The sequence below is a fragment of the Stegodyphus dumicola genome, chromosome 12 (assembly GCF_044657685.1).
Source record: "Stegodyphus dumicola isolate Sdum_Otavi_A_Nest chromosome 12, ASM4465768v1".
NCBI classification, from domain to species: Eukaryota; Metazoa; Arthropoda; class Arachnida; order Araneae; family Eresidae; genus Stegodyphus; species Stegodyphus dumicola.
The window spans coordinates 43,254,501-43,268,251 of NC_140779.1; the positions used below are offsets into that span (position 1 = coordinate 43,254,501).

Consider the following 13,751-nt stretch of genomic DNA (forward strand, 5'->3'; position numbering starts at 1 on the left):
AGTTTTAGTTACCAAATTATCTAGCAGAGAAAATAACCGCATATTTAAAACATTCCGTAAGATGTTAATTGCAATCTTCTCCAGAAATTAAATTAACAATCCGTTCATGCTGAGAAAATTCATACAAAAGATTTACAACATTTTCAAAGAATAGCAAATTAAATATTAAAAATAGTTTAGAAGGAAAATAATTGATGTGTACACCACATGATATCCTTGTACGGAATACCAAATTATACGCATTTTTTATATTTCTCATTCAGTTAATTCAGTTCTCATTTCGCAGCAAGGCAAAAATACATAAAACCACGAAATATCTTTATTAAAAACTGAAAAACGTAGAAAAATATAAACACCGAATGCAGTTAAAACAATTTAAAAAAAAACATTTTTACAATTCCAATCAGAGTTTCTACAGAAAAACAAGCAATTCGGCCAGCTGACAAGAAGACAGATTTTACGGTGCATAAAACTGATTGTTTACTTTTTCCCCACTCGCAAAAAGACATTGAAGGTGCAGAAATTGACTTAATTTATTATTCCGCTAAATTTCAAATGTAAAAATATATGGTTCCTTTGGCAAAAATTCGGCTAGATTCCTCTCTTTCAAACTATTGCTGCGAGAAATTCGTTTCTCTAGAAAGTTTGTTATAACGTCCTTATATGTCATAAGAATCACGCTCTCGACTCTTAAATGATGTTCCATCTAATCCAATGAAGCGTCTTTCACATTTTACAACTTGAAGAAACGTTTGCTTGCGTTGATGTCGTGCTCAGTCCTATCATCCATGCTTGGTTACAGTTATAAAACATATGTTAGACATGACGATTATTTCATGGAACTAATTAGAAAGTTTTTATTTTCATTTTAGGAAAACTTAAACAACTGCAATTCGTTTAACAATTCTTCAACTGTTCGAGAATACTCAGAACAGTTGAGATGAGCTCTACTGTGTATCGTAAACCCTTTGCTGTTTGTTTACCACCCCATGCCAAGTCATGCCACCCTGTTAAGCAAAAAGTGGCTTCTTTTTACTATTATGTATTCCGCGCGCTTAAACTTTGTTCCTCTGATTCTTTGCTTACCAATCAACTTAATTATTTGAGATCAGTTGCAATTGACCGTGGATTTTCTCCCGTGATTATTGATAAAGCCGTTAAAAAATTTTCAGATTTCCATCAAAGAAGACATTCCACTGTTAGAAATAATATTAATGACCTTGTCGTGCTTCCATTTTATCCTTCTGTCAGCCATAAAATTGCACGGATTCTCCAGAAATTCAATTTTCAAGTCGGTTTCTCTCCTATTAATAAAATTCACCCTTCGATTCTAAAAGATTGCGTTTCTGTCTGGAATTCATGGGGAAATTATAGTATATCGTGTCAGTGTGGTTTAAGATATATTGGCCAAACAAAAAGAGCGTTGAAGTTTCGTATCAAGGAACATGAATCTTATGTCAGAAAAGGCTAAATTAACAAGTCTTCAATAGCGCATCATAGTTGGACATTTAACCATAATTTTGACTTTGGGTCTGCAAAAATTATCCAAAAGGCTTCTTCCATAGGTGAATTGGATTTTCTTGTGGCTTTTCATATTCACAAAGATTTAGCATGTTTATTTAATGATTTTAAGTCCAATCCAGTCCTTCCTAATGCCTTTAAAATTGTACTATGTTAATTCAGTTACTATTTTTGCCGATAGATGGTGTTACCTCCTCGCGTTTGGTACTACCAGAGGGTATAAAAAATCCATTCAGTGGTTGCTTTCCATTATTCGAAGTTCAGATTCTGAGCGTGAAGGTGCAGTTGCCCCTCGCACCCTATTTTTAACTTCGCTAATTTTCTTGTCCTTTGTGTTACATGTTTGATCAGATAGCCAGGCTCAGTAAAAGTAGGCGGCCAGTGTAACTCTGATTAAAAACATCCGGTTTCAACCACGTGAAGTGCTGATAAGGACCACGTGTTTCTGAGACTCCTTTCCCTTTATTTTTCTTCTTTCTAGATATTTCTTTCTCCTGATGAGGAGGGACCTTTAGCTGCCCTCGAAACTGATTGAGTATTTCAATATACTTACGCTAAATACAAGGTTGTTTTTACGATTTTGGTTGTCACATTAGCGTGCTTCTCTTCTAGTCCAGTTGAGATGAGTCTGACAGTTCTGAATTGCAAATTTTAGGATGCTTTTTTTTAAATGAGTCCGAACTTTGAGCTTAAAATAGTAAACATAGTTTACAAATTAATGCACCTTAAAAAGTTTGAAAACTTATTACGCTTCTGTAAGTTTTTTTTTTTTTTTTTTTTGGGGGGGGGGGTTGTGTATGAGTATGGAATTGTGTAGCACTGAAAATTTACCATTTATAATGTACCTTTCTTTATATAATGTCTCAAGGAATGAAGTAAAAGAATAAATTGTATTTATTTATTTGTTAACATCTTGAACATTTATATATATTTTTTCATTTCTTTGCTTGAAAATAATTTTAATTTGTTATTTTTCCGGAAATTAAATCTAATTCTATCTTCTTAATAATCTTTTTATTCACCAGATCCTAGGACAGTCAATTGGCCTCTCCTGGGCACTCCTTTTCCCATGCTATCCATCATCTTTTCATATGTGTATTTTGTGAAAGTCTTAGGACCCCAATGGATGAAGAACAGGCAACCTTTTAAGATTGAAAAACTCATCATTCTATACAATGTTTTGTTGGTTGCATTGTCAGCGTTCTTTTTTATTTATGTAAGTAATAAAAAGTATATAATGCTAGAAGATATAATTTAAAAAACCACTGCATATACTAAACGAATCCAATTAATTTTTATCACATTTCTTTTCGCTAAGATAAAAAAATTCGGATAGAAAATTTCGAAACAAATTTCCAGGTAATGAGAAAAGAGTAAGCGAATGATATTAAAGTTATTAACGTAATGATTCCTGTGCTATAAGTAGGATAATAAAAAAGCTCATTATTATTACTTATTATTATCTACTTTTTTTTAACTTCATGTCATAAGCGGGCTAGGAAAAGACTCAGAATTTTATTCTGGTCTTTTTATTCTCATCGGATAAAAAATTTGCATATTTGATAAAGCAGCGTGTTTATGATGCTGATCTTCTAAAAGTTGGTTTAAAATATTGCATATATGTAATTTTTGTTTAGTATCAAATATAATTTAAGAATTTTATTACATGAGGAAATGACTTCAAAATTAGAGTCATTTCTCAATTTGAATAAAAAACACGCAGCTATCTTTGTGAGACGAGATAAAACAGCTGCCATGAAAACTATTTGAATTTTTCTTTTAAATGCAGAAAACAAATGTATAAGAACTGTCTTATAACATCCGTGTTTTAATAATGTCACAAATGAATTTCATAAAGTACAGGGTGGTTATAATTAAACTTCCACTAAAAGGGAAACTACTGCACCAAATGGCTATCAAACTTGGTAATCGTGTAAAGGAGGTTGGGGGAATTTATTTTCCAAGCGGGGGATTTAAAAAATTCACGACCAGGGACAAAATAGAGCTATATGCAATATTATTAAAAGAAATAAGACATGGGTTTAAAATATGCTTGATCGTTTCTGATACGTGTTGCAAAAGCATATTCAATGTGGCGTCCACCATTTTCAGCAAGCAAGTTAAATCGTATTATTGCATTCTCAACAGCAGCTCTTAGCATATCACGAGAAATGTTACGGACATGTCGGTGTGTCGCATCTTTCAATTACGCCAGATTATTTAGATTATTTATATAAATCATTTGCTTCTTCCTGCCGTAAGCCAATTACAAACCATTAAGGTTTTGCCTCAGCCCACAAACAGTTTCGTTTTAGAAACGATTAAAAACGTATTAAACCGATATCTTCATGTCATAGGGCTGAATTTCAGACTTCAAAAATCACATATTAGCAATCTGTAAGAAAACGATTTCCGGAATGCGCACACTTTTGCGAGTGATTTGCTATCTCATGTTTTCTAATCGCTAATTTGTGGTTTTCATGGACGAATTTCTCCGTTACACGTATGGCGCACTCGACTTTTATCAGCTTTAACGCCTTTAAATAGCAATTCTGTTTAGGTCAATGTTTCTTAAGGGTATACAACATGTTAAACCCGTGTAACAAAAAGGTTAAGTTAGATTCCGACCCTTATTTTGTTTAACAAAATTGCAGAGAGCGTCTTTTTCCACCCCCGGTGATGAGTTTTTTAAACTTTTCTTTTCCGCGGGAAATAAATTCCCATGACCTCCTTTACATGATTACAAAGTTTGATAACATTTGGTCGAGTAGTTTTCCTTTTATTACTATTTGTCAAACTTTAATTAGAACCACCCTGTATATTGTTGTTTGCATGTTACGTGTGATGAAATTTCGTCTTGGCCATGAAGTGAAATTTTGCATAGGCGAGCATTAATAATTTTAATTAAAAGTTATTAACATTTCACGCTTACAACAAACGTCTTAAACTTCAAATTAGCCGAAATTAAAAAATAAATTTATTATTAGTAAAATATTTCGAGTTAAATAATTACAGGTATTTAGATACAGTACCAAGTTCTTTTTGATAATTTATAGACGTTCAATATACACTGAATTTGCATAATAATCAAACATGTCGTCTTGCATGATTTATTTGCAGATAAAATCAATTCTTTCACGTTAATTAATAAATATATTTGCATGAACGTTTTGAAGTTTTCCGCTAGTTACTGTTTTGAACTTTTCCGTTAGTTAAACCTATTATCTCGTTATCTGAGTTGTGCTATCACTTCTACATTTCCTCAGCCTCTACCAGGATATAAATTTGATTCGTGTATATAAGAATAGAGTTTTTGAATTTTAGACCAGCTTTGGCAGCGGCGCTCACCATTATGCTATTTCCTTGCCAAATCTCTGTGAGTTACTTTAGATCGGCGTTAGCCTTTTGCTAACGAAGTTGTTTCCACAAATTAGATTAGGTTGAACCAACGTTTGATAGGATTAATTTTGTACTTGTGAATCGCCGGCCTTAGCTTACATTTTCTTTTAGTAGAATTTAGTAAGCTGTAAAGATTATTCTGTAAGCATAGTCGTGCATTTGCTAAGTTCAAAGTTTTAAGTAAAAGTTTGCTTAAACCTTCTTCAGAATTCGTAGTTGTTCTAGAGGAGACAATAAGTCATCTGACAGCCTTAATAGGGACCAAGTTAGTTAAATAAATTAGTGGATACTGCAGAACTTTAAAATACTTTAAATTTGCATAAAATAGAAACGAGAGAAATATGTTAATTAGTTATTTCGAGGATGCGCCTATTTTAACTTGGTACAAACCAAGACACGATTTGCAAATAAGGAACATGAAACAGCTTCATTATTGGGTAAACAAAAGATAATTCTACCGTTCTTTCACTTTCGTTTTTCCTTCTACCGACAGCGAGGCAGCCGATCCCACTGGGGCAGTTTGCATATCGGCCAGATAGCCCCGCTGACGAAAATAACTTGGTCAACATAACACACTTTGGTACATATTGTGCTCAAGAGGGGTACTGGAGGCAGTACAAACAAATTATGGACGAGACGATAGTGCAGTGATGGAAGAAGGGTGCATTGCGGGTGAGAAGAACAATTTCGGTTACGTATTTACAGAGTTATGGATAGGTGGTTACAAAAGGCATCCACAACGTGAAAAATAAATGAGCACAGTGCAATATATGAGCAATTAACAGAGTGATTGATAAAACAGTAAAAATAATATCTAAAGTAAGGCTAAATACTAAATAGCAATACTAAAAATAATAAAAAGTAAAATACATAAATATGAAAAAGTAAAATACGAAATAATACATAAATAAAAAAGGCAAAAAAAGGGAAAATAATACATAAAATAAGGCAAAATACATAATTCAAGGTTCACAATTCAGGGTTTACAGTTCAAGGAGATACGTATAAACAGGAAAAAAAGCAGAAAAAGCTAACTTAAGATAAAATAAATTCATTACATGTACAGAGTATACGGGGGCAGTGCTGGTGACGTGGATGGCAGCTGAGAATTACTCCAGCCTGTCTGAGATTTTATGTGCAATATTTACGCAATCGCATATACGTTTCAATGCATAGCGATTTTTTGAAGTAGCTTCGGCCCATGCATGGATGTGGTCCGCTACTGGTTGCCTAAGATGATGTTCAGCAGTCTCTGTGCAAGCGAACAGATCCGGATAGCCTGCCATCCCGCATGAGCAATGGTCGTTTTCGTGTCATATGAAGCGATGCAGGTAAGTCATGAAGGGACCATGCCTTGTTAGAAACTGAGTGAAAATAGGCGAGCCACGTTTTAGAAGCCGGCAGACTTTTGGAAAAAATCTGTGAACTGCCGATGGTCTCTGTCTCCCACAGATGTTGCCAACGTTTCAGTAATTCTCTCTCGAGCTAAGCTTTTAAGAACGAGCCCGGGAGAGGCACGCCAAGTGTGCAAACGTGGGAGTCAGTTGCTGTTCTTTTGGTCATTGCATCTGCAATTTCATTACTTAGTATTCCGGTGTGGGTAGGTACCCACTGGAGTTCAGGACTATAGTGTTTTGGTGTTCTTGGTAAGAGTTTTGTGAGGCCCTGATGAGTAGATTTTTTACTGCATTTGCCTTGAATTGCCTGAAGGCTAGAGGCTGAGCCTGAATAAATACTGGAGTAGTTATTTTCCAGTGCATAGACAAAGTGCAGCTTTTAATGCGATCAGTTCAGCCTGAAAAACTGAGTTGTGTTGCTTAAGCTTTCTTTCCCAGGTCTTTAAGATCGGGTTCCCATGTAGAACACAATATCCGCTACCAGTGCCACATTCTCCTTTGGAACCACTGGTGTAGATTGCAGTGGCTTTGAACCACGTTGGTGACCTGCAGTTAATAAGGATGTTGAATTCAGCCGAGTGACAAGGCGGCTCGATTATGCTTTGCTCATAGTCAGTATAAACATAAGTCCTATATTATAAACTTATTGTCTCTTTGAGTCGGAGCACTCGCACTATTGCACTCTCGCGCTGAGCTAAGAGATGCAGAGGCGGCAGTCCTGAAATCACGTTTAGAGCGTTAGTAGGCAATGTCTTATATCTTCGAGAAATGCCTAAGAGGAATGGTCTTTGTGTTGAGCGTAGCATATTCTTCATTTTAGTAGTGATCGTTATGCCACACATGGAGGCTCCATACAATGCTCAGCAACTAGAGAGTACCACATCTTAAACATCTTCGAAGAAACTTCCCAGGTTGGTGCTGCTGTCCTGAGCATGGAATGAAATATACTGTGAAGTGGTGCCTTGACCTCTTTTAAATGTGGGATACAAGTGAATGTGTCATCAATTACAACCCCACAGTACCTCAAGTTTCTAACTATTTTAATATTTTTGCCATGAAGGTTTATTCACAGGGTTCTTCGATAGCGCTTACCTGGGCAAATAAGCATACCTTGGATTTTTGAGTTGCCGGCCCATTTGCCAATCTTGTCCATTGCTTGTTGCGCCCTAGTCTCATATGCGTTGCCGCTGTGCCCTTTGGTTAGCTTTCACTGTATATACACCGAAGAGCAATTGCATTATGACCACCCTCCATCTATACCAATGCGCTCGCCTATGAACAAAACCACTGCGCGTGCGCAGCTGATGTTGAAGTATATAAAGCTGCTATACATTGTCTTTCCAAACATAGCGCGAATAGCGACATAATGGGAAAAGCAGCTGATTTATCAGATTTCGATTAAAGGCCAAATCATTATGGCTCGGCGACTGGGAACATAAATATTAGAAACGGCGCGTTTAGTGGGCTGTTCACGTGCAGTTGTTGTGAGCACATATCGAAAATGGTGTATGGATGATTAAACGACAAGCCGACGGCCAACGGTGTGTCATTGACAGCAGATTAATTCTAGAGGAAGCGGAGATTGCCAAGCATTGTTCGCCGTGAGCGAAGAGCTACAACAGCCAAAATCACCACCACCTACAAAAGTAGCGACCCAAACAGTGTTGCTAAACATACTGTGCAGCGTACATTGCTGGGTATGGGCCTATGTAGCCGGAGGCCGAAGCATGTCATTGCACTGACGGCACGTCATCGCCAGCTGCATCTCCAGTGGGGCATCGAAATTGCAACATCGAAATTGGAAACATCGAAACTGGGCATTAGAAGAATGGAAGAAAGTTGCATGGTCCGGCGAATCACATTTGTGGTCCATCACATTGACGAGCATGCGCTAATACGCCGATTTCCAAACCAAACCCTGGCTTCGGGATACACAGTTGTGCGGAGACAAGCCGGTGGCGGGGGTATTATGGTGTGGGCAATGTTTTCATGGAACAAATTAGGACCCATAATCCCCGCAGTACATTCCCTGACATCTCTGCGCTATGTGAGCAGCGTTGTAGACCAGGTTCACTCATTCATGACAACAGTATTTCCGTTGGGGGAAGGTGTTTACCAACAGGATAATGCACCCTGTCATAAGCGTCGAATCGTCAGGGAGTGGAGAAAATTTCAGTGACTTTCAAGTGATGTCTTAGCCTCCAAATTCACCTGACATTAAACCAATAGAGCATTTGTGGTCTCATATGGAAAACCAAATTCGGGCTGCCACTTTGCCCCTTCGCAATGTGCAGGAATGATAGGACCAGTTGGTGAGCGCTTGGTACCAGATACCTTAGATTATTAAGTATCAGCACCTTGTAGAGTCAATGCCATACCGGGGGCTGGCAGTTTTGAGGACTAAAGGTGGTCCTGGATGTTATTAACGGGGTAGTCATAATGTAATGGCCCTTCGGTGTAATGTAATTTTCGAAACAAGAGTTTAGAAATTCCTCTTGCTATATATGTATACGATAGATAAAAGCATTCATAAATTTTGCTTTCTTTTATATAAGAAATTAATAATACGTTAAAAACTAATAGTGTTGCAAGCAAAAAGTTTATGATAAAAAAATTGAAGCGCAAAAGAATAATATTTTTTTCTATAGCATTTGAAATAAACAGTCCCTTTTCATTATTAAGGTAACATTAAATGTACTGTAATCTTATTCCCTTATAGGGTGGAAGTTTTACATACATTAGGCCTTGGGGCAAATTTAGTTGGATTTGTGAGCCCATCAACTATTCTACAGAGCCAGAAGTCATGAATGTAAGTATTCTTTTTAAATTTGACTTAGGTATACAATAAGTACTAATATAAAGAAGTGGCATTTTATAGGAGCTCTTATCGAAATTTTAGAACTCCTAATGATAGACTGCTCAAAATGTAACACTTTATTATTTATTTAACACATTACTATTTTCTTTTGAGAAGCTTTAGTATGACAAAGGAAATTTTCGACCTTTTAAAAATATTACATACATGAATTTATAATTTATATTACTTTATACCTTTTCAAGTTATTAAAGGGAAAGAGTATGTTATTAAAAGTAAAGTAACTTAATATTTCCGGTTTTAATATCAAATGCATTCAGGAATGTGATTGTAATAAATATTTTAAGGCAAAGAGCTTTGGATTAGTTACTATATAATTAAAACTAGTTCTTAAAAATTTATTTACAAAATTTTTTAAATTATTTTATAACTTCTAAGCATAGTGATGTCGGTCAAGTAACAAAACTAAACAACTTTACGTTTATTACGTAATATATAAAATTATTACACGTAATGATCATGTGTATATACACTTTGCACTAAATCTTTTAAAGCAATTCACTTGATATTTTAGACATAGTTAAAAAATAGGTTGGGTTAAGAGAAAAAAAAATAAAAATCTGAAAGCATTCAGATTTTATATTACGCCTAAAGGGGAGTTTTCTTTAATGTTTATATGTTACCTTTCTTTATTAAATATCATGTTCTTGGAACTTAGACCATAAAATTCAATTCAACAGCAATATCACAAAAAAGAAACCTCGCTCATAAATCATCCGTGCTTGAAGATGCACGCGATGTTAATGTTGCTGGAATGCTTTTAAATCGTTGACTTTATTAATCAAAAATTCGTTAAAGTTTTACAAAATATGAAATTGATAATAAAACAAATTCCAAATACGGGCTTCCTGATGCCCATAGTCGAGTGGAGGACTACGTTATTCAAAATTTGGTATCTCTAGGTACCGTTGTTTTTCCACAATGCGAGAAACGGACATGCTTTCATACAGATTCTTCATTATTTAATTTCTTTAAATATAATACAGGGCTCAAATATTTGGTGGCAACAATTTGAAAAGCGATTCAGACTTTCATAGTGAACCAACGCAAAATGCCAAAACGAAATTAATAGCCCTTCTGGGCAAATTGCGTCTTTGGGCTTAAAAGAATAGCATTAGATTTTGAGCTTTGAGCCTCGTTTTCAAGAAATGCGCAGGAAACTGCGCATACAATGCATGCAGTCGTTTTTGAATATTTAATAATCCCGTGCGATGACTTTATTCATAATCCAAAATTATCGTTCTTTGTAGTTTTACCACGGTGAATTATTAATCGGTGAATTTTGGATCTGCGCCAGTAAGAAAATACAAAGTACGATAGGGATATAAGAACAAATATAAAATTGTATATTATTAATAAAACGTGTGGAGAATATTGTTTACCTAAAATGGCTGAGACTAAAATGGCTGAGAACTACTGCTTTAAAGGTTAACCAAAAAAGAAAAAAATGCAGATTTATATTTTTCGTAAAACGTACCTTTATTAACATATCTTTCGTAATCATAATGGGCAAATACTATCTTAACAGTAAAAAACAAGTTTTTCCTTGACGATTAAACAAAATGAAATCTCATCTGTTACCCATCACTTCTATTTCTATCTCTAACCCTGTTATAAAAGCCATCTAACTAACCAGAACTGGTTGCGGGCTAGCGGTCAACCTAAGTTGAGAACACTGGTAACATGTCCCGCCTTTAGCACAGCTTATGCTTCGCTGGCGTAATTGGCTGTCGTTTGCTATATACTATTTGCGACTAAACAACAAGCTACAAATTATTTAAAATAAATTTCTTCACCTTATTATCGGGGATCTTTGGTTTCTCAGAAACGAGAATGTGACTTAAAGACTTAAAGATTGATTACGTTAAAAACTTACATTAATTCCGAAACAAATCATGCTGTAAATTTTGCTGAAATCTTAAACTATGAAATTATTCCAAAAAATTATTTTTCCAAACCTTACGCAGCACGTCTATTCAACATTTTAGATGTACTACATGCATAATTATTTCTTCATATCATCGTCTCTACTGCACAATTTTGTAAAATGTAGGAATATTTCCTTCTTCATTTTAGGTGTCTTCAGTTTTATTTCACTTTTTTTCATGCAAACGTTTAGCGCAGGGATTAACGCTGTTTACTGTAGAAGTTTTTCAGATCAACGGTTCAAACTCATCTGATGGCATTTTTATATTTTTCATCTCCAGCTCATAAAAGATCATTTTTCAGTTATCCAGTTTCTGTTCTGCACCATTCATTCATTTCTTTCTTTCTTTCTCTCCCCCCAGCTTTTATGTACAGCATAAAGCTCACTTAAAACTCACTTATAAATGTCTTCATTCTGTGGAAAAGATCATAATAATTGTAATAAATATAAAGATCATAATAATTGTAATAAGTATAAAGATCATAAAGATCATAATAATGATTGTGTATAATTTCCTACAGTTTCACTTTTTGTTGAAATATTATAAAATATTTAGCTAAATATGTTCGATACCTTTAGCTTATTTCTAATACAGAAGACTAGCATTAAGCATGAAATTACATGCAAAATAATGCTTTCAAATAATAAGCATTTTTTTCTGCACTAGTGTTTCTACAATTAATTTTTAAAGATTCGAAATCTGTGATTTCTGATCCAAAACAAGAGTTTCACTCAGTATATTGATTAAGGTTTCTGAACTTTTAGCCCACGTCTATGGATGTAAGATTTATCTCTGATCATGCATGTTTCTGTATTTGGAATTACCTTATTTTATTTTTTCATCTTTAATTGTGTTTTACTATTTTGGAACAGTCTTTAATTTGTTCCGCACTGTGAAGTGGCTGATGTAAATTCCAGCATTACTAACTCTAATTGAAACAGATTATCCCCCCCCAAAAAAAATTAAATAAATTTGAAAAGAGTAACTTATATGATAACAGTAATTATGGTGTAAGATACCTAATAAAATACATTTGAAGAAAATATGAATACGTTCATTATAATGCATGAAAACATATTCACTATCCAAACCCATTTTTATTGCACTAGACCGTAAGTTATTTTTCAAAATATCAATGTACAGAAGATGATTCATAATGCCGTTAATGATGACTAAATTACCAACCCCAGAAGCCCTCATACAACCCTAAACCAACAGCCTCGAATTCCGTGTTTCACTGTTGGTAGTAAATTTCTTGTATACATTTCTATATTTCGTTCCCGTCACACCATTCGTCGTAATTTCTGATTGCTCTCACTCATAGAGGATTTTGATCTCGCGGCACAGCCATGGAAACCTTGTTTTCTGTATTCGTTTCGAATTGTACTTTCGGATACTACTCTTTCCGCGTTCCTTAATTCTGCTGTAAGCTTACGAGCACTTACTTTCGGATCTTTCTTCAACGAACGTGCCAGAAATCGTCTGTCAATGGATGCTATGGTCATCCTGAACGATCACTATTTTTCACTGTTCTGGAGGTAATAAAATTTTGAATAATCGCCTGCACAGTTGAACGTGGTCTGCCAAATAAAACTGAAATTTCATTGTACGATTTACCGCCTTTACAGAACTTTAAAATTAATTCTCTTTCTGAAACACTTGTTTCTTCACCTTTACGACCCATATTAAAATTTCACGTTTCTTGTCTCATTTAAAGTTACACCCGGCCATTTTATATAATCTACAAGTTTAATGACGTCAGTTATCAGCGAAAAACTTACTAAACCAGTTTTTAAAAAAATGCTACCAAAATTTTGCATTTGCTTGTATGTACGAATACTTTTTACGCGCAAATAATTCCCCAGTTTTTAGTTTCTTGTATACTTAAAAGCTAATTCAATACCTTTTCTGTGTTGATGTTTGCGCTCGTATTTGGTAAACGTTTCTTCATTAGTTATTGCCTATTGAAGAAGTTTCCATGGAATAGCAGACCAAATCAATAGTTTCTTTCCCGAAACTACTCTACGAATAATTTCTACACTCACTGTACACTGTTAGGTCTTCTGTAGTGAAAAATTCCTTACAAGCTAAGAAAATTAGAAATGTGCAGGTTATTCACCCAAGAATTATTTATCAGATTCAACTGTGGCTTCATCTCACTGAAAAAATTATTAATACGCTAGGTATGGTAAGAAGTTACCCAGATGTGCAGCGAATTGGAGGAATCCAGTATCCGCGAGCAGTTTGGTGCTTATATAACTTGAAGGGCAAAGTGAAAAGGTCGAATATGTTCTCTGGTTAGATTACCGCGATAGTACTTCTCGGTTGGATAGCTAGTATTGCAACTCTGTTTCTTCAGGTCAAAGTCAAGGCTAAACTTTGACCTTCTGTGTGTAGTCATCGATTTGGAGCTGTTATTTTTCACATTAGGCTGATCAATTTAATAGACTTGAATTCTGTATTTCCCTGCATGTTATTAGATTATTGCATACGATTCATATTACTGCGCAAAAAACTAGGTGGAACTAATTGACCCTTGCTCCTTCCATACTCTTGAACAAAACCGCTTTGATATTAGAAAAGTTTTTAGCGGATTGCTTGCAAATTATTTTGACCGTTGCATTGCTTTTC

The 13,751-nt window shown here is 35.0% G+C and overlaps 1 protein-coding gene across 1 annotated transcript in view; it reads left to right on the forward strand.

The window, feature by feature from the left end:
• LOC118184263 (very long chain fatty acid elongase AAEL008004-like) overlaps positions 1 to 13,751 on the forward strand; it is a 75,186-nt gene that overhangs the window by 32,781 nt on the left and 28,654 nt on the right. The window contains exons 3-4 of the mRNA XM_035353916.2: positions 2,547 to 2,737; positions 9,037 to 9,126. Coding sequence (XP_035209807.1) covers positions 2,547 to 2,737; positions 9,037 to 9,126 — 281 coding nt within the window. The remainder of the gene's footprint in view (positions 1 to 2,546; positions 2,738 to 9,036; positions 9,127 to 13,751) is intronic.